Genomic DNA, 22,420 nt, shown 5'->3' on the forward strand with positions numbered 1-22,420 from the left:
ACAATCTAACTTTACACCTAAAAGAACTAGAGAACGAAGAACAAACAAAGCCCAAAGTTAGTAGAAGGAAAGAAATCATAAAGATCAGAGCAGAAATAAATGAAATAGAAACAAAGAAAACAATAGCAAAGATCAATAAAACTAAAAGCTGGTTCTTTGAGAAGATAAACAAAACTGATAATCCATTAGCCAGACTCATCAAGAAAAAGAGGGAGAGGACTCAAATCAATAAAATTAGAAATGAAAAAGGAGAAGTTCCAACAGACACTGCAGAAATCCAAAGCATCCTAAGAGACTACTACAAGCAACTCTATGTCAACAAAATGGACAACCTGGAAGAACTGGACAAATTCTTAGAAAGGTATAACCTTCCAAGACTGAACCAGGAAGAAACAGAAAATATGAACAGACCAATCACAAGTAATGAAATTGAAACTGTGATTAAAAATATTCCAACAAACAAAAGTCCAGGACCAGATGGCTTCACAGGTGAATTCTATCAAACATTTAGAGAAGAGCTAACACCCATCCTTCTCAAACTCTTCCAAAAAATTGCAGAGGAAGGAACACTCCCAAACTCATTCTGAGGCCACCATCACCCTGATACCAAAACCAGAAAAAGATACTACAAAAAAAGAAAATTACAGACCAATATCACTGATGAATATAGATGCAAAAATCCTCAACAAAATACTAGCAAACAGAATCCAACAACACATTAAAAGGATCATACACCACGATCAAGTGGGATTTATCCCAGGGATGCAAGGATTCTTCAATATACGCAAATCAATCAATGTGATACACCATATTAACAAATTGAAGAAGAAAAACCGTATGATCATCTCAATAGATGCAGAAAAAGCTTTTGACAAAATTCAACACCCATTTATGATAAAAACTCTCCAGAAAGTGGGCATAGAGGGAACCTACCTCAACATAATAAAGGCCATATATGACAAGCCCACAGCAAACATTCTCAATGGTGAAAAACTGAAAGCATTTCCTCTAAGATCAGGAACAAGTCAAGGATGTCCACTCTCACCACTATTATTCAACATAGTTTTGGAAGTCCTAGCCATGGCAGTCAGAGAAGAAAAAGAAATAAAAGGAATACAAATTTGCGGGGGGGTGGTAGTGGTGGTGTGATGAATTGGGCGATTGGGATTGACATGCATACCCTGATGTGTATAAAATTGATGACTAATAAGAACCTGCTGTATAAAAAAATAAATAAAATAAAATTCAAAAAAAAAAAGGAATACAAATTGGAAAAGAAGAAGTAAAACAACTGTCACTGTTTGCAGATGACATGATACTATACATAGAGCATCCTAAATATGCCACCAGAAAACTACTAGAGCTAATCAATGATTTTGTTAAACTTTACAAAATTAATGCACAGAAATCTCTTGCATTCCTATACACTAATGATGAAAATTCTGAAAGAGAAATTAAGGAAACACTCCCAGTCACCATTACAACAAAAAGAATAAAATACCTAGGAATAAACCTACCTAAGGAGAAAAAAGATCTGTATGCAGAAAACTATAAGACACTGATGAAAGAAATTAAAGATGATACCAACAGCTGGAGAGATATACCATGTTCTTGGATTGGAAGAATCAATATTGTGAAAATGACTATACTACACAAAGCAATCTACAGATTCAATGCAATCCCTATCAAATTACCAATGGCATTTTTTACAGAACTAGAACAAAAAATCTTAAAATCTGTATGGAGACACAAAAGACCCCGAATAGCTAAAGCAGTCTTGAGGGAAAAAAACGGAGCTGGAGGAATCAGACTCCCTGACTTCAGACTATACTAAAAAGCTACAGTAATCAAGACAATATGGTAGTGGCACAAAAACAGAAATATAGATCAATGGAACAGGATAGAAAGCCCAGAGATAAACCCACGCACCTATGGTCAACTAATCTATGACAAAGGAGGCAAGGATATACAATGGAGAAAAGACAGTCTCTTCAATAAGTGGTGCTGGGAAAACTGGACAGCTACATGTAAAAGAATGAAATTAGAACACTCCCTAACACCATACCCAAAAATAAACTCAAAATGGATTCGAGACCTAAATGTAAGACCGGACACTATAAAACTCTTAGAGGAAAACATAGGAAGAACTCTCTTTGACATAAATCACAGCAAGATCTTTTTTGATCCACCTCCTAGAGTAATGGAAATAAAAACAAAAATAAACAAATGGGACTTAATGAAACTTCAAAGCTTTTGCAAAGCAAAGGAAACTACAAACAAGACGAAAAGACAACTCTCAGAATGGGAGAAAATATTTGCAAACGAATCAACGGACAAAGGATTAATCTCCAAAATATATAAACAGCCCATGCAGCTCAATACTAAAAAAACAAACAACCCAATCCAAAAATGGGCAGAAGACCTAAACAGACATTTCTCCAAAGAAGATATACAGATGGCCAAGAAGCACATGAAAAGCTGCTCAACATCACTAATTACTGGAGAAATGCAAATCAAAACTACAATGAGGTATCACCTCACACCAGTTAGAATAGGCATCATCCGAAAATCTAAAAACCACAAATGCTGGAGAGGGTGTGGAGAAAAGGGAACCCTCTTGCACTATTGGTGGGAATGTAAATGGATACAGCCACTATGGAGAACAGTATGGAGGTTCCTTAAAAAACTAAAAATAGAATTATCATACAACCCAGTAATCCCACTACTGGGCATATAGCCAGAGAAAACCATAATTCAAAAAGACACATGCACCCCAATGTTCATTGCAGCACTATTTACAATAGCCAGGACATGGAAGCAACCTAAATGCCCATCGACAGACGAATGGATAAAGAAGATGTGGTACATATATACAATGGAATATTACTCAGCCATAAAAAGGAATGAAATTGGGTGATTTGTAGAGACCTGGATGGATCTAGAGACTGTCATACAGAGTGAAGTAAGTCAGAAAGAGAAAAACAAATATCGTATATTAACGCATATATGTGGAACCTAGAAAAATGGTACAGATGAACCAGTTAGCAGGGTAGAAATTGAGACACAGATGTAGAGAACAAACGTATGGACACCAAGGGGGGAAAGTGGCGGGGGGTGGTCTTGTGATGAAGTGGAGATTGGGACTGACATGTATACACTAATATGTATAAAATGGATAAGTAATAAGAACTCGCTGTATAAAAAATTAAATAAAATTAAATTTTTAAAAAAACATAAGAAAATAATAATGATAATGTTACCATAATTTTTAAAGTCCTAGAAGTCCCATAATTAAAAAGTCAGTTTTATTAAATGCTCAATTCTCAACAGTAAATGTATTTCTTTTTTATTATAAAAAATCTCCATCCCCATCTCACCCTTCCTCACCCACCCCTTCAAACGAGGTGGCAAGCAGAAGCAAGCCCAACAAAGTCCACCATATCCCCAAAAGCAGAAAGACAGGAGGTCCCCTGTATGCAAGGTATGCTGGTGTCATCACTGCAGAGCCCTCCTGCAGGGGGCAAGGAACGGGAACAGCTACCATAACACATATGAAGGAAACCGGAATGGGCAGCCTGACAAAAGACTTGTATAGTTTATACCAATTTATAAATACTTTAGGTGCCCACCAACTCCAAGAGAACAGACCAAATTAACTATACAATGGAAGCCTCTGCCTGGGCCTTCTCCATACATCAGGTCCTCCTATCAGGAATCATTAGGAAGCCCAAAAAGTTTCACAGTTCCAGCTTCCCGACTGCTGTCATATTTGCCATCTTTGTCATCACAGGCAAATGCCAGCAGAGGCCTTTTGGGGTGCCAAGCCACGGTGAAGGTGGGGGACTCACACTGTACCTCCCACATCTTGTCTCCTATAAAAATCAATATAGAGAAACCAATCAATACATTAATAATAAGAGACCATACTCATTAAGTACTTACCTACATTAAATCATTTAATCTGCTTAATAACCCTATAGGATAAGTACAATTACTACCCCATTTTGCAGAGAACACTGAGGTGCAGAGGGGTCACGAGGCAGTGGGTGGCAGAGCAGGATGGTGAACGCAGGCCAGTTAACTTAAGAGCCTGTGCTCTGAACCCGATTCTACCCTTCCTGAAAAAACAGCAACAGCAGCTGTTTGTTCAGCACCGCTTATAAATCAGATGGATTATACTTTATCTTAATAAAGTATAATGACAATCCAGCAAGGCAAGTAATGATTTTAAACCCCATTTTATAAAGAAACAGGTGACTGAACAGCTAAGTCACACCTCAAGGAAGCAGCAGGGAAAAAAAAAAGGGAAACAGCAGAGCCAGCACAGGAAGTCAGCCTGTTTCCAAAGCCACAGATCTTTCTACTAAACCACAATGACTTGCAAATAGATTTCTTTTTCCAAAACTTTTTCCTTACTACTTGTGGAAATTAAACATAATTTTTCCAAAGCCATTTTTTTTTACTCCTGCTTAACTTTTTTTCAACCTTAGAGTTAAGATTAATGTAGTAAAATGTTCAGTGTGGTGCTGATTTAAAAATGCATGATACACTGAATTATACACTTCAAACTGGTCAACTATATGGTATGTGAATTGTATTTGAATAAAGCTGTTTTTATATATATATATATATATATATATATATACACACACACACACATATGCATATATACATGTGTGTGTATGTGTATAAAGAAAAAGATTTTTTTATTGAAGTATAGTTGATTTACAATACTGTGTTAGTTTCAGGTGTACAGCATGTACAGCAAAGTGATTTGGTTTTGGTTTTTTTTTTCTTTTTTTTTCAGATCACTTTCCATTACAGGTTATTACAAGATATTGAATATAGTTCCCTGCAGTATACAGTGAATCCTTGTTGCTTATTTATTTTACATAGAGTAGTTTGTATCTGTTAATCCCGTACTCCTAATTTATCCCTCCCCCGACTCCCATTCCCCTTTAGTAAACCATAAGATTGTTTTCTATGTCTGTGAGTCTGTTTCTGCTTTGTATATAGTTTTTTTTTTTTTAAGTAATCTATTTCAGGGATAGTTAACCGCTCTTCATAATGCTAGGCTCTGGCAATCTATAGCTACATGTCTGAGCAAATTTTTGTGTTACACAGACATAAAAAATGGTGTTGGAGGCTGCTACTCCCCTTCCATTTCCCTTTCAGCCTTTAACTCCATGCATGCGTTGCTGCTGAGAGTAAACGCTGCAATAACCCTCCTGTAAGGAAGTTTGGTTCCTGACAAGATGTGAGCAGTTTGGACTCAGCAATCCCAATTCAATGGTTTACCCAAAAGGATGACTACATAAGTAAAATGATACTCATCATAGTATCATTTATAATGGTGTAAAGACCAGAAGCCATCTAAGAGTGGGGCAGCTTAGGTATATACTGGTATAGCCAATGGAATTCTAAACCCCATTAAAAACAGCAGTAGAGCTCAACAGCCATCACCATGTAAGAAGCTGTAAGATCCTGCAGGTGAGGAGGGAGTGCCCCAGAGCAGCAGGAGAGCATGCCTGCATCACATGAACACAAGGGGACATGAAGGAGCTGCATGTCTGGATGGCTGACAATGCTCACCAAAATGCTATCAAGAGTGGCACTCTTTAAATCATGGAATGTCAAGCTTTTTACTTTCTTTGAAGTTTTCTATACAGTTTGAATTCTTTTAATAAAGTATCATGTATTTCCAAAAACAATAAAGCTACGTTAAAAAATAAATCTGGAGAAATTCTTTTGTAAAATGAATACTCACCTCTCATTTTTCTATTTTCAAGTTCTGTTTTGTTGCTTTTTAAAACAAATCACATCTATTTTGATAATTTCTTAAATTATAAAATGTATATATGTATTTTTTAAGTCCACATACAGGCAAAAGATAGAAATATCCCATAATGCTAAAAGAGGTTGTATTTAAATGGTGGGATCATTCATTCATTCTTTCATCCATCCATCCATCCATTTATTCATTCTTCTCCCTTTCTGTATTTTAAAAATTTTGTTACAATGGAAGAATTAAAACTGGATAAAATGCAAAATATTTCCTTTAATCACTCTCTTTCAGACCTGCCCCTTTCTTTCCTAACTCTTTGCTCCCTCCATTACCTGACTACAATAGTCATAATAAACAAACTTGCCTTAAGGAGTTTGTGCTAATGCTGGCATTTATGCTAATACCCATTTATGCTAATGCTGGCAAAGTAGTAATGAGCAGAGATGAAAAACACATGACAGGAGAAGTCCTGATGGCCAGAAATGAAAGACAGAGGAGTCTCATTAAGGTAGTGAGGGTGTAGTTACCTGTCTCTACTTCAGCAATGTCAATGAAATGATCTTCCGATGCAGATGCCAGCATTTTCCCATCATGGCTAAAACTGAGGGTCCTCACAGGCCAATCCAGCCTATAAAAGAGTAGACAGAGGAGACATTAAAATAACCCAGTGAGAGGAGGGCCCAGTTTCACCCAACATGACATAAAATGAATTTATCCAACAAGGAAAGTGCTGGCACAGTTGCTTACCTGGAAAAGCACCGAACACACACTAACTCATCTACATCCCAGAGGCTGACCAAAGCATCTGCGCTTCCTGTAGCAAAATACTTCCCCATGGGGTCAAACTTGATACAGATGCAGTTGGATGGATGGGCGTTGATAGACTGCACAGGCTTCAGCTCTGGGTAGCTGAGAAACAAGACAGACGGCAATCAAACTGGGGGGAAGAGGACTGTGGTACTAAGACGGTAAGAGGAGACACTAAAGAAGAAAATGAAAGTAAGACAACAGAACAAATATCAAAGACTGGAATTTCAAAACAACTTTCCTGAAATAAAAAGATGTCAAACAATATACTGAAACACCACATACTTGAGAATATGAACCCAGACTAACCAACATGAAGATGTATGGTAGTAAAATTACTGGACTTTAAATTAGATTGTCATCAGACTTTTGACAGTAACACTTGATGTGAAAAGCAAATGGAGTAACATACTTAAGATACACCAGCAAGAATATATGAATTGAAATTTTTATATCTAGCAAAACTATTAATTATAAAAAGTTCAAATAATAAGCACAATATAATAAAGTATCTTAAAGTTTTAGAAGTATATAAGCTATAATAAGTATGAACTCAGGGAACCTTGTTCCCCTGAACTCTTCCTAAGGAATCAAAACTGGAAAGTGAGTTTTGACAATCAGTGACTAGAGATGTACCAGACTTACCAGGCTGGTAATGAGCAATAAATAACGTAGTTTCTTGTAGAAACTATATATGTTTAAGGTATAATATGTAATAGCTGTATAATCTGACAATATATAGTATTAACTATTTTTTTTTAATGGAGGAAGAATGAGGAAAGCATATTCAAAAAGCAAAATTTACTATTTTAAGCAATCAGATTGGTGGTGGTGGTGGTAGTATTGTTACTCTGAAATATCTGTATGTGTAACAAGGGATGAAGGTAATAAGCAACCACGGGATATTCAAATTCTATAATCCCCTGCATCTCTGAGAACCAGAACACTCAGTTTGGAAGGAAAGAGATTTTAACTGGAAGTTATCAGTATGAATTCACAAAGTATTTTATCTTTAAGGTATATACATTACATATACTTCTTAGCTCTGTCCACTGGAAAGGTCTAGAAACGGTCAACCCAACAATATGGACATTCCTAGCTCCAATATTATTTTCTAGTAAAAGAATCCAGGAATTCTCAGAGAATTTTCTGATTAAAGATTTGAGGCAGGAAAAACACAAGACGAACCTGGCATATCCTGTCATACTAGAGAGCAGGAAACTGAAGACTAATAGGACTATGTCCAAAAAAAAAAAAAGAGGGCTTCCCTGGGGGCGCAGTGGTTGAGAATCTGCCTGCCAATGCAGGGGACACGGGTTCGAGCCCTGGTCTGGGAAGATCCCACATGCCGCGGAGCAACTGGGCCCGTGAGCCACAATTACTGAGCCTGCGCGTCTGGAGCCTGTGCTCCGCAACAAGAGAGGCCGCGATAATGAGGCCCGCGCACCGCGATGAAGAGTGGCCCCCACTTGCCGCAACTAGAGAAAGCCCTCGCACAGAAACGAAGACCCAACACAGCCATAAATAAATAAATAAATAAATAAACAAACAAACAAACAAACAAACAAACCCAAAGTTTAAAAAAAAAAAAGACTCAGGGACCAACTTGAAGAGGATCCCAGTTGCCAAAAATAAGATAATTTGAGCTTCAATAAGGAATGATTACGATAGACTGAAACACTTCTACCATGCTTAAATCCATGAGTCCATAATGATTCTTTTTTATTTAAAAAACCCTAGCTGATCATCTTTGGAGGTGATAGAGAACTAATTGATTACCTAATGACAAAGGGAAAGAATCAAGCATTTATCCTGCCTTCTCTAAATGAACTATATTCCTGGGTAACCAAACAGATGAGAGGAAATGTCTCTTAAATTCCAACAAATAAGCAAGCATTTGGAATCAGCAAAACCCAGACTGGGACAAGCTCCACAGGTTAACAGCCTGCTTTTTCAACAGCTAAGTTCTAAGTAAAAGAAAGGGATGGAGGGGGATTCCATAGTTTAGCTGACTTAAAGGGCATATCAAACTTTTTTAAGTGGGCAAAATTAGAGTATCTAGAGATGCACACTTGGTAGCTAAAACTACAAAGAAATATTATAAAAATCAAGACAGTGTTTTTGGGGGAGGGAGTTTTGATTAGGAAGGACAAAGCCCATGGCAAGACTTCTGAGGTGGCCAGCAAAGTACTGTCTTGACCTGGTGGGGTTACACAGGTGTTAAGCATATAATAGTTCATTAAGCTATACATTTATATTTCATGGTTTTCTATATCTGTTTTATTTGCTAATAAAAAAGCTTAAAAACAAAACACAAAATAACACTGCCTACAGAATAAAGTTCAAGTTGCTATGCATAGAATTCCAGACCCAAATGACCTGGTCTCAAATTATACTTCAACTCTATCTTCCCATTTCAGGACGTCTCTCTTCAGACACCTTATCTGCCACCACTCCCAGCAACCCTGATCTACCAACTACTCTCTAAATAAATCATGCTCATTCTCACTTGTTTTGTCCATTGTGCAGTTCCCTTTTGCTGATTCTTAAAATTCAACTAATCTTTCAAGGTCAAGCTCAGAAGCTGCCTCGTTCAAACCCCAACTCCCACAATCAATATAAGTTTCCTTCCTTGGGATTCTACAGCAAACTCCCAGCCTCTCACACAGAGCCTATTTCACTCTGCCTTGCATTGCTCACCCATGATAACAGAAAGAACAGAATCAGACAGATCTCAATTTCAATTCCACAGTTTCATTCATTTAGAGAATATTCACTGAGATCCTAATTTTGTGTAGCAGATACTGGGCTAGGCACTAGGGATTCAACAGTAAACAAGTTAAATACAGTCCCTACCTTCATGGAATTTACAGTCTAATAGAAGATACAGAGAAGTAAACATGCAATTATAATGTAGAATGAGAAATGCTTCCAACAGGGAGTACACAAAATAAGCTTCTAACCTTGGGGGTGAAGATGGCTTCCCTGGAGGGGAAGTGATATTTAAGTGGAGACTTTAAGGGTACGAATTAGCTATAATTCCAAATGCATCCATTTCTAGTGCTCACCAGATGACTAGTGACTCTGAGTCCCTGATCCTCATCTGTGAAATGGGAAGCACACCATCGACTCCCTAGGATTTCTCTGAGGACTCAGTAAAATATAAGGTGCCTAGCTCAAAGGTGCTCAAGAGAGGTTAGAATTCTTTATTACTACAGTTGAACCTTGAACAAGAAGGTTAGGGGTGCCAATTCTCTGCACAGTCAAAAATCTACATATAACTTAGTTGGTCCTCCGTATCCGAGGTTCCACAACCCAGATTCAACCAACCCCGGATCAGGTAGGACTGTAATATTTACTCTTGAAAAAATCCACATATAAGTGGACCTGAGCAGTTCAAATCCGTGTTGTTCAAAGGTCAACTGTATTAGTCCTTTTGGGTCCTTCAGGACAGACTCAAATCTAATTCACCTTGGTATCCACCACAACACCCACTGCAAAAATATGACAGTCCCTTAAGCCAGAACCCCCTCACCTGAGTATGTTGATACAACCATTGCCATTTGTCAGGAAGAACATGTTATTGTCATTGTTCCAGGAGATTTCATTGACCTCAAATTTGAACTGCTCCTCCGCTTTGGAACGGTGTGTCTTGGCATCAATGAACGTCACCACATCATCCTTGTTGCCTACAGCAATGGTCTGCCCATCGGGACTCCAGCAGATATTGATGTTCTCCCCTGGGAACCCACATATAATCAGCAAGATACTGTTAGCCCATAATCCTCCAGAAGTTTATTTTGTTATCATAGAAAAACTAGAGCTATCGCCAGAGCTCATTCACTAAGGTCCTCGTCAACAGAAGGGAACTACCACTTACAGATCAACTGGGAGTCCAGCACATTCATCTACAAATTTCCCCCTTTAGTTTTCACGTTTCTTTAAGGGACACTTTTTAACCCCATTTCAGATGAAAAAATGGAAAAGAAATGAGCCAAAGTGTCAAAGCTGTGAAGTAACAGAGCCAAGATCTAAACCCAGACTTGACACCAAAGCCTCTAACTCTCTTACACAAGCACTTCCCAAACGCCAGTCATTCACATGCCATTTTCACAATTTTTGTACTATCCATGTAACAGCTATACTTTTCTTCATTCAAGATTTTCATTAAAATTGACCCCCCCAAAATTTTTACTTAAATAGCTTCACTTTAGCGATAAATTCTATGGGCTAGTTCTTTTTTTCTAGTAGGCATTAAAATATATACACAATCAGTTTTTAATGTTCATCCATATACCACCCAAATCACTCACATATCACCAGTTGTCTAGTTGGGGAAACCACATCATTCCACCTCCAGGTACAAGTCTTGCCAACAAAGTCCAGTAGCCCACATTGAAAACATCAATTAAAAATTTCATCAACTTTATTGATTCTAAGATGCATATTTTTTCACACTTTATTACCTATAATGTATCTTAGAATGCATGAGGATACATCTCAAAATTTTCGGTGTATCATGATTATATGATAAATAAAACTTTATTTTCTTTCCTAATGGTGCATAAAATACTGATGCATCTTATAATCAATAACATCTTAGTCAATAAAATTTAATAAAGGGCCTCAAGGTTTATAAGGTAATACATGGTGAAGAACACTGTAAATGTACTGCACAACTTCCAGGTCACTTTCTCCCAGACCACCAAAGCCATTTATTCCAAGATCAGCCATTCTAGCCTATCAGCAGTTTCCCAAATTCTCCATTCCTTTGCACATGCTGTTCCCTGCTAGAGCTGCCCACCCAATGCACCCTGACCACTAAATCTTTGTGGCTACCCTAAGAGTTTGCGCAAATTCTGTGAGGCCCTCCCTATCTCCCCCAGGCAGACTTAAGCATTTCCATTCTGGGTATCTATTTTGTAGACCTCTCTGTTATAGGATGACCACGTCATATTACGTTAGTTTTTTTTCTCCTTGCACTAAACCCTAAGATCCTTGGAGCTGGAAACTGTCTTATTCAGCTCAGGATGCCCCTTACCTACAGGGTCATGCACAGAGAAGATACTTGAAAAATGCTTGTTGAATGACTATAAGTAGCTTATCTTCCTACTGCCCACTCTCTGAATAGTCACCTTTAGTGTTCACAGTGGCAATGCATTTTGTAGTCCTCACATCCCAGATGCGAATGGTTTTGTCTCCAGATGCAGTGACAAAGAGATCAGGATTACTTGGATGCCAACAGAGCTGGTCCACACTATCCCCATGTCCCCGGTAATTGTTCTCTTTGACCTGAAAGAACAGAATACAGATGTCACTTCACCCATATGTACCTGCCTCCCCATGTAACTTCTTAAACTTATTTAAACCGAGCTATCTTGTGACCACCAAAAGTTTGGGTAATTAGAGAGTCGAGTCCTTCCAAGCCTCTTCCCCCAAACTCTTTCCAATATCCTCCCTCCCTTCCTCCCCAATCAGTCTGAACTGTTCTGAGAATGGGTCCCACATCAATGCCCTTACTCTTTTGCTCTCCCTGGCCTTCCTCCTTCTTTCTGGTTTTCTACCCTTACTCTGCCACCAAGGGGTCCCAACCCACCTGCTCATTGCCACGGAGGCCCTATCATTTTCAGAGAGGCCCTCCTTACCACCACAGTGAGCCCACCACCACTGCCCCTAGCCACCCCTCACCACCACACAATTCCTCCTACCACTCTCCCACACCCCCACCACCCTCCTCACCGCCCATCCATCCATCCTTCTCACCCCCGGTCTTCACTATCCCCGCACCGCCACTCCCCGCTCATCTTCACACCTCCTTACTACTACACTCCCTACACACCGCCACCTCCCCTAACCACCAGTCCTCCTCTCCACCACCCCCATCTTCACCCCCTACCACCCCAGCCCGTTCACCCCCTCCTCACCCTCACACTCCTCTGTCTCGCATCACACACGCCCCTCAGCTCCACACCCCCTCACCCTCCTCCCCTCTCCTCACCTCCACACTCCTCACCCCCGTTCTCTCCTTGCCACCACACCTCGCTTTACCACAGCCCTTCTCCCTAGCCTGGGCCGGGTCCTAGCGGCTCACCAACCGGTCCTTCTCCAGCAGGAAGACGCTGGCCGTCTTGTCGAAGGACCCCGAGGCCAGGCGACGCCCGTCGCAGCTCCAGGCCACCGAGTGCACCTTGGCGCTGTGCGCCGGGAACTCGCGCGTCTTGCTGTGGCCGCGGAACAGCTCCTGCATCCCGAGCACGTAGCGCGTCGGGCCGCTGGTCACTGAGCACCAGGGAGCCATCGAACCAGGACCGCTCTGGCCCAGCGCCGAGGGCCCCATGGACGCCGCGGGGATCGCCATGCCGAGCTCCCGGACACCGGCTGGGTTAACTCTGCGGAGCTGCGATCCGCCCTGCCGCCGCCGCCGCCGCCGCCGCCGCCGCCGCCGCCGCCGCACGCATGCGCGCGGGAGAGCGCCCACTCTTCCGCGCAGCCGCACTGTGGACCACCCAGAAGGGACTACAAGTCCCAGCCTGCAGCGCGCGCCCGCCTTTGCCTTTTCAAATTGTCATGGTTCCATTTTAAGTTTCCTTTACAAATAACGGTTAGGAGGTTTTTAGGGTCTTTATTTTCCCCTTACCTACTACTTGGTATATATATTTGTATCCCTGTTTAATCGAAGAAATAAACCAACGCAATTCTTCTAAACCTCAGTTCGCCGTCAGTCAGAAACACCTTTTTTCTACGGTTGCTCCCCACCTGTCAGCCACCTCTCTTAGAGCTGAAGGCTCTCAATTTCTTGCTGGAGAAGGACCAGCTGGTGAACTTGTCCCGGGTAAAGGGCTAGGAGTTTGGGGGGGTGGGAGGAAGAAGGAGGGGGGGAGGAGGAGGTAGGGGGGAAGAGGAGGTGGGGGGAGGGGAGGGGGAAGGGGAGGGGAGGGAAGGAGGGGAGGGGAGGAAAGAGAGGTGGAGGTGTTGAGAAGGGGTTTGGGGATGTTATTTTTAAATATACAAATTCTTTGTTTTTAGAAGGGTATATATTCACATGATTATATATGCAAAAATAGATACAGAGTGAAAAGTAAATGTCTGCCTGTGTCATGCCCTTTAGACTATTCCCCACCCTTCACACCTATACCTTCCAAAAAATATTGTTAAATTTCTTTTGTGGCCTTCCAGAGATAGTTTAAGTGTAAACAAGCACCTTGGGAGAGGTAGATAGGTGTGTGTATATCCTACCCCACCCCTCAAAATGGTAGCATTCCTTACATAACTTGTCTTCTATGGTAGACACCTGTAAGAAATCATTTCTTATCAGTATATGCATATGTCTCATTCTTTTCATGGATGCAGTCTTTAATGATATAGATAGATGCATAATAGTTTATTTGACTGATTCCTTTGGTGGACATTTTGTGTCCATGATTTACTTTTAGGACAATACTGCAGTGAACATCCCTATACAAACTTCATTGTGCACATATGCACTTTTTTATTTGAATAAATATTGCCAAAACATCTGAAGAAGTTCTAACAATCTACATTTCCACCAGCTGCATGGGAGAGTGTCATAAAGTCCTAAATACTAAGTGAGTCCACATATAAAGCACAAGGTTCTGAGAGGGGCCTTAGGAAATGAGGCCCTTTTCTTTCCCCAATTCACTTCCCTACCCCTTTAAAACTAGAAATTCTTGGAGATTTCAAAGCTTTTTAGACTCCAAAGAATATTGATGACATCACTAAGATCTTGGGGTGGGAGATTATTTGGTATCTAGTTTTCCCTCCTTAGCTTTCATTTTCAGGAATCTTCTTCATATGCTCGCATATTTTTTTCCTACATACACTGAGAATTTATATCTCTTGGTCCCAGATAAGGACACTGAAGAACGAAGAGGTAAAATGTCCTGCTCCAGGTCACATGGCTGGTATTAGAGGTACTGACTTCAAATTCTACACTCTGATTCTTAGTATCTGACACCTCTAGGTTATAAATGTAATTCGTTGAATTTCTGTATTAATTCTGTATTTTTGTATGTTATGTGTTTTTTATTTCATTTTCCCTGAGTTCTTTTTCTATATTCTGTAAACGCAAATGTTAGAACCTCAGTTGTGATAAGTGTATCCCACTGCTCTTCACTGAGACAGTTGTAATAGCACATTTCTGGGGACTATGAGACTGAAGTCAGAGAGTCTCAAAGAGATAAAATTCAGGGGAACAGAGACATGGGCCATTTTTTTAAAAACTTTTTGTTTTGAAAAACTAACAAATTTACAGAAAAGTTGCAAGAGTAGTAAGAGCACTGTTATTCCCGTGGCCCAGGTTCACCTGGTTTTAGCATTTTGTTCCATTTGCTGTGTCTATACATACACGTATTACTCTTCTGCCTAAATGTTTGAGTAAGTTGCATACATCATTATTCTTTACACCTAAATATTTCAATAAGTGTTTCCGAAGAATAAGGATATTCTGTTTCCTATCCCTAGCATAGTTATAAGCTTTGATAATTTGAACAGTAACATAGAATTTAATCTACTGTCTGTATTTCAATTGTGTCAGTTTACCCACTAATATCCTTAGAGCATTTTTCTTCCTCCAGTACAAGATCTAGTCTAGGATTTTATACTGTATCATGTCTCCTTAGTCTCCTTGAATCTTTAAAAATTCCCCAGCATTTCCATGCTATTGTGATCTTCACATTTTCTGAAAAATATAGTCAATGGACCATTGTTATAGTCCCTTCTGCAACCCAGAAATTCTCTTTGGGAGCTGATCTTTGCTCAGACTCTGCAGGATGTTTTTATATATGGGTGACGTAGGAACTTGAGTCATTCAGGGCAGAATCAGGTCAAAAATAATAATTCCAGAAATGCCAGGATGTGTAGAGGGAATTTTCAGGGGCCGAGGGAGACATCCTACAGTGAAGGAACAGTAGATAAGGAAGGAGGGGGGCTTGAAGTATAAGTCCTTTGTTGCTGGGGGACTTTAGAGAAGCTACTGTTGCAAAAGAAAACAGGAAGGAGCATGTCACTTCTGGCAAATCTTCAACGTATAGGTGTGTATCAGTTTAACCAGAGAAGCAAACTAGTGAAAAATATATATTACAGAGATTCATTGCAAGGAATTATTTTATACCACTGTGGGGGTTAGGTAGGCAAGTCTGAAATCCATAGAGCAGGTCATCAGAATGGACAGGCTGGAACGCTCAGGCTCTGGCTGAAGGTACTTTCCACAGGTGGGATTTGTTCCCTCAGAGAAGTCTGAGTGCTGCCTTAAAGGCCTTTCAAACTGGACAGCTACATGTAAAAGAAAGAAGTTAGAACACTCCCTAACACCATACACAAAAATAAACTCAAAATGGATTAAAGACCTAAATGTAAGGCCAGACACTATAAAACTCTTAGAGGAAAACATACACAGAACACTCTATGACATAAATCACAGCAAGATCCTTTTTGACCCACCTCCTAGAGAAATGGAAATAAAAACAAAAATAAACAAATGGGACCTAATGAAACTTCAAAGCTTTTGCACAGCAAAGGAAACCATAAACAAGACGAAAAGACAACCCTCAGAATGGGAGAAAATATTTGCAAACACAGCAACTGACAAAGGATTAATCTCCAAAATATACAAGCAGCTCATGCAGCACAATATCAAAAAAACGAACAACCCAATCCAAAAATGGGCAGAAGACTTAAACAGACATTTCTCCAAAGAAGATATACAGATTGCCAACAAACACATGAAAGGATGCTCAACATCACTAATCATTAGAGAAATGCAAATCAAAACTACAATGAGGTATCACCTCACACCAGTCAGAATGGCCATCATCAAAAAATCTACAAACAGGGCTTCCCTGGTGGCGCAATGGTTGAGAGTCTGCCTGCCAATGCAGGGGACACGGGTTCGAGCCCTGGCCTGGGAGGATCCCACATGCCGTGGAGCGACTGGGCCCGTGAGCCACAACTGCTGAGCCTGCGCGTCTGGAGCCTGTGCTCCGCAATGAGAGAGGCCGCAATGGTGAAGGGCCCGCGCACCGCGATGAAGAGTGGCCCCTGCTCACCACAACTGGAGAGGGCCCTCGCGCAGAAATGAAGACCCAACACAGCCAAAAATAAATAAATAAATAAATTAATTAATTAATTTTTTTAAAAAAAGCAAATCATGAAGGACTCTGCTAATTTCTAAAAAAAAAAAAAATCTCCAAACAATAAATGCTGGAGAGGGTGTGGAGAAAAGGGAACCCTCTTGCATTGTTGGTGGGAATGTAAATTGATACAGCCACTATGGAGAACAGTATGGAGGTTCTTAAAAAACTAAAAATAGAACTACCATATGACCCAGCAATCCCACTACTGGGCATATACCCGGAGAAAACGATAATTCCAAATGATACATGCACCCCAATGTTCATTGCAGCACTATTTACAATAGCCAGGACATGGAAGCAACCTAAATGTTCATCAACAGAGGAATGGATAAAGAAGATGTGGTACATATATACAATGGAATATTACTCAGCCATAAAAAGAAACGAAATTGAGTTATTTGTAGTGAGATGGATGGACCTAGAGTCTGTCATACAGAGTGAAGTAAGTCAGAAAGCGAAAAGCAAATACCATATGCTAACACATATATATGGAATCTAAAAGAAAAAAAAAAGTGGTTCTGATGAACCTAGGTGCAGGAGAGTAATAAAGACACAGACGTAGAGAATGGACTTGAGGACATGGGGAGGGGGAAGGGTAAGCTGGGATGAAGTGAGAGAATGGCATGGACATATATACACTACCAAATGTAAAATAGATAGCTAGTGGGAAGCAACTGCATAGCACAGAAAGATCAGCTCGGTGCTTTGTGAGCACCTAGAGGGGTGGGATAGGGAGGGTGGGAGGGAGACGCAAGAGGGAGGGGATATGGGGATATATGTGTACATATAGCTGATTCACTTTGTTATACAGCAGAAACTAACACACCATTGTAAAGCAATTATACTCCAATAAAGATGTTAAAAAAAAAAAGTAAATACACAAAAATGTTTCCAGGGCCCATCCCAGAACAACTGATTTAAAATCTCAGAGAGGGGGACTTAGAATATTTAAAACTCCCTCAGGAAATCTAATGTACCACCTAGATTGAGGACCACTGGCCCAGCTGTGCAGAAAACTTCCTGCTTAGCTTTGAAGGTCTTTCCTCGGAAGGATAGGCAAAGCTGGAGGCAGCCCACTATACGGGGAAGGTGCCAGATCAGGGGTTAGAGGATCTATGTTAGTTCCAGCTCTGATGCCAACTAGTCAGGTGAACTTGGCCTTTTGGGGTATCAGTTTCAGGACCAGAACAAGGGTGAGGCAAGTGAGGTGACTAGGACACAAAATTTAAAGAGGCATGCTCAGGGATGAGTGTACTTACCCCATCTTGAGAATAGTGCCTCCTTAAGTTTTGCACCCCCAGAGTCTCCTTCAGATGAGGTGGGCTTGACTGCTTACTGACTTTCCCAGTGCCAACGTTTCACATCCCAAACCTAAAACTTAAGCCAATATAGGACTAGTCAAAGGAAGACTTGTATAATTATCCAGTTGAGTTTCGTCAATAGCCAAGCTGAATAATTCAGACCAAAAGTACTCTCTTTTAAAACAAATATCACATATTAACGCATGTATGTGGAATCTGGAAAAATTGGTGTAGACAATCTTATTTACAAAGCAGAAATAGAGACACAGACATAGAGAACAAATGTATGGATACCAAGGGGGAAAGGGCAGTGTGTGGGATGATTTGAGAGATTGGGATTGACATATATACACTACTATGTATAAAATAGATAACTAATGAGAACCTACTGCATACCACAGGGAACTCTACTCAGTGCTCTATGGCGACCTAAATGTATAATGCTGTACATTATAAACTAACACAATATTGTAAAGCAACTGTACTCCAATAAAAATTTTTTTAAAAAGCAAAAAAAAAAGAAAGAAAATTAGAAAGGAATTTAAATTTTTCATTGCAAAAATCATCTAAACACAAAAGAAGACAGTAATCCAGGAAATGAGAGATTAAAAAGGCATAAGGCATATAGAAAATAAATAGCACAATGACAGAAGTAATCCCTCCTTCTAAGTAATTGCTTTAAATACAAATGGATTAAACCCTCCAATCAAAAGAAAAAGATTGGCAAAATGGATAAAAATACATGAGCCAACTGTATGCTGTCTATAAGATACTTTAGATCCAAAGACAAAAATAGATTGAAAATGAAAGGATGTGAAAAGATAGTCCATGCAAATAATAACCAGAAGAAAGCAAGGGTGGTTATATTAATATCAGACAAAATAGACTTTAAATTTTTTTAAAAAGGTTATAAGAGACAAAGAACAACATTATATTAATAAAAGATAGATAGCTAGAATACAGCTAGAAGATATAACAATTAAACATTTATGCACCTAATGGCAGACCATCAAAATATATAAAGAAAAAAACTGAAGGAACTGAAGGGAGAAATGGACAGTTTTCCATGAATAGTTGGAGACTTCAGTACCACACTCTCAATAATGAAATGAACAACCAGACAAAAGATAAGGAAATAAGGAAGACTTAAACAACACAATTGACCAACTAAATCTACCAGACATACACAGAACACTACTCAACAAGAACACCATTCACTTTCTTCTCAAGTACACATGGGACATCTTCCAGGACAGACCATATATTAGACCACAAATTAAGTCACAACTGATTTTTAAAGATAGATGTCATACAAAGTGACTCCTCTAACCACAATGGGATGAAGTTAGAAATCAATAACAAAAGTAAAACTGGAGGGACTTCGCTGGTGGTGCAGTGGTTAAGAATCTGCCTGCCAACGCAGGGGACACAGGTTCGAGCCCTGGTCCAGGAAGATCCCACATGCTGCAGAGCAACTAAGCCCGTGTGCCACAACTACTGAGCCTGCATTCTGGAGCCCGTGAGCCACAACTACTGAGCCCACGTGCCACAACTACTGAAGCCTGCACACCTAGAGCCTGTGCGCCACCACAAGAGAAGCCACCGCAATGAGAAGCCCGCGCACTGCAACAAAGAGTAGCCTCCCCTGGCCGCAAGTAGAGAAAGCCCATGCACAGTAACAAAGATCCAACACAGCCAGAAACAAATAAAGATTTAAAAAAAATTTTTTTAATTACAGAAAAAAAAAAGTAAAACTGGAGAATTCACAAATTTGTGGAAATTAACAGCACACTCTTAGACAACTAATGGGTCAAAGAAATCACAGGGACATTTAAAAATACATAGAGACCAATGAAAACAAAAATACAACATGCCAAAACTTACAGATGCAGCAAAAGCAGTGCTACGGGGGAAATGATAACTATAAACACTTACATTAAAAAATAAGATCTCAAGTCCAAAACCTAACTTTACAATTTAAGGAACTGGAAAAAGAAGAAGAAACTGAATCCAAAGCTAGTAGAATGAATTAAATAATAAATATTAGTGCAGGGATAAATGAAATAGAGAATAGAAAAATAATAGAGAAAACCAGTGAAAGCAAAAGTTGGTTCTTTGAAAAGATCCACAAAATTAACAAACTATCAGCTGGATTAATTAAGAAAAAGGAAAGAAGACTCAAATTATTAAATCAGAAATGAAAGTAGGCATATTACTACCACTTTTATGGAAATAAAAAAGATTATAAAAGAGTACTATGAGCAATTGTACACCAACAAATTGAATAACCTAGATGAAATGGACAAATTCCTAGAAACACAAAACCTACCAAGACTAAATTGCAAAGATATAGAAAATCTGAATAGACCTATAACTAATAAGGAGATTAACTCCATAATCAAAAATCTCCCAAAAACAACAACAACAACAACAAAAGCCCTGGACCTGGTGACTTCACTAAAATAAATTCTACCAATTATTTAAAGAATAATATCAATCTTCACAAAATTTTTCCAAAAACTGAAGAGGAGTGAACACTTCCTAACTCATTCTATGAGGCCAATATTACTCTGCTACCAAACCAGAAAAAGACACTACAAGAAAAGAAAACTATAGACAAACATCCTATGAACACTGACAAAAAGTCTTCAGTCTTCAACAAAATACCAGCAAACCAAATTCCACAACACACAGGCTTATATACCATGATGAAGTGGGACTTATTCATTTCAACGTATGAAAAGCAATCAAGTAATACACCAGATTAACAGAATGAAAGACAAGAATCATCTCAGTTGATGCAGAAAAACATTCCACAAAATGTAACACCTCTTAAAAGTGCTCAACAATTAAGAATAAAAGGAAACTCACCTCAAAATAATAAAAACCACCTATGAAAAACCCACAGCAAACATCATATTCAATGGTGAAAGACTGAAAGCTTCCCAGACAAGGATGCCCACCTTTACCATTTCTATTCAAGATATAGTACTGGAAGTTCTAGCCAGAGCACTTAGTCAAGGAAAGGAAATAAAAGGCATCCAAATTGGAAAGAAAGAAGTAAGATTATCTCTGTTCACAGATGACATAATCTTATATGTAGAAGACCCTCAAGGTTACACACGCACACACACACACACACACACACAAGCTGTTAGAATTAATAAGTGAACTCAGCAAAGTTTCAGGATACAAAATCAACACACAAAAATCAGATGCATTTTTATGTGCTAACAATGAACAATCTGAAAAGGAAATTACCAAAAAAAATTCCATTTACAATAGCTTCAAAAAGATTAAATGCTGAGGAATTAACCAAGGCAAAAGACTTGTACAATGAAAACTACAAATCATTGTTGAAAGAAATTGAAGAAGACATAAATAAATGGAAACATCCCATGCTTATGGAATAAAAAGATTTGATATTTTTAAGATGTCAGTACTACCCAAAGTGATCTACAAATTCAATGAAATCCCTATCAAAATCCCAATAATGTTTTTTGCAGAAATGGAAAATCCCATCCTAAAATTCATATGGAATATCAAGGGACTCCAAATAGCCAAAACAATCTTGAAAAAGGAAGAACAAAACTGGAGAGCTCACACTTCCTGATTTCAAAACTTACTACAAGCCTACAGAAATCAAAACATTGTAGTATTGGCATAAAGACAGACTTGTAGACCAATGGAATAGACTAGAGGGGCCAGAAATAAACCCTCACATGTATGGTCAAATGATTTTTGATAAGGGTGCCAAGACCATTCAGTAGGGAAAGGACAGTCGTTTCAACAAATGGTGCTGGGAAAACTGGATATTTACGTGCAAAAGAATGAGGTTGTACCCTTACCTAACACCATATACAAAAATTAATTCAAAATAGATCAAGGGCCTATATGTAAGACCTAAAACTATAACTCTGAAGAAAATATAGGACAAAGTCTTTATAACATTAAACTTGGAAATGATTTCTTAGATATGACACCAAAGGCACCAGTAACAAAAGACAGACAAATTGGACCTCATGAAAATTTTTAAATTTTGTGCCTCAAAAGACACATTATCAACAGAGTAAAAAGGCAACACACAGAATGGGAGAAATTTTTCACACTGTATATCTTATGAAGGATTAATATTCAGAACATAAGGAGAACACCTAAAACTCAACAACAACAAAATAAACAATCAAATTCAAAAATGAGCAATGGACTTGAATAGACATTTCTCCAAAGAAGATTTACAAATGGCCAATATGTGCAACATCACTAATCATTAGAGAAATGCAAATCAAACCTACAATGAGATACCACCTCACACTCATTAGGATGGCTACTACCACAAAAAACAGAAAACAACATTATTCTTGAGGATACAGAGA

General features: G+C 39.1%; 1 protein-coding gene across 1 annotated transcript; it reads right to left on the reverse strand.

Annotated features, from left to right (window-relative positions):
- Positions 1 to 3,291: 3,291 nt before the first annotated feature.
- THOC3 (THO complex subunit 3) lies at positions 3,292 to 13,014 on the reverse strand. Its single transcript, XM_068534641.1, has 6 exons — positions 12,684 to 13,014; positions 11,728 to 11,884; positions 10,128 to 10,332; positions 6,533 to 6,694; positions 6,313 to 6,413; positions 3,292 to 3,872 (listed from the first exon to the last, which is right to left on the reverse strand). The coding sequence occupies exons 1-6, from the start codon at positions 12,948 to 12,950 to the stop codon at positions 3,709 to 3,711; spliced, it is 1,056 nt and encodes a 351-aa protein (XP_068390742.1). The 5' UTR covers positions 12,951 to 13,014; the 3' UTR covers positions 3,292 to 3,708.
- Positions 13,015 to 22,420: the final 9,406 nt, after the last annotated feature.

The sequence above is a fragment of the Eschrichtius robustus genome, chromosome 2 (genome assembly GCF_028021215.1).
Source record: "Eschrichtius robustus isolate mEscRob2 chromosome 2, mEscRob2.pri, whole genome shotgun sequence".
NCBI classification, from domain to species: Eukaryota; Metazoa; Chordata; class Mammalia; order Artiodactyla; family Eschrichtiidae; genus Eschrichtius; species Eschrichtius robustus.

Excerpts from the sequence above, each read along its gene's own strand:
- THOC3 (XM_068534641.1), bottom strand. The coding sequence starts at position 12,950 with ATGGCGATCCCCGCGGCGTCCATGGGGCCCTCGGCGCTGGGCCAGAGC. Across the intron at positions 6,695-10,127 it reads GGTTGTATCAACATACTCAG|CTACCCAGAGCTGAAGCCTG; the intron begins GTGAGGGGGTTC and ends CTTGTTTCTCAG. Across the intron at positions 6,414-6,532 it reads TGTGTTCGGTGCTTTTCCAG|GCTGGATTGGCCTGTGAGGA; the intron begins GTAAGCAACTGT and ends ACTCTTTTATAG.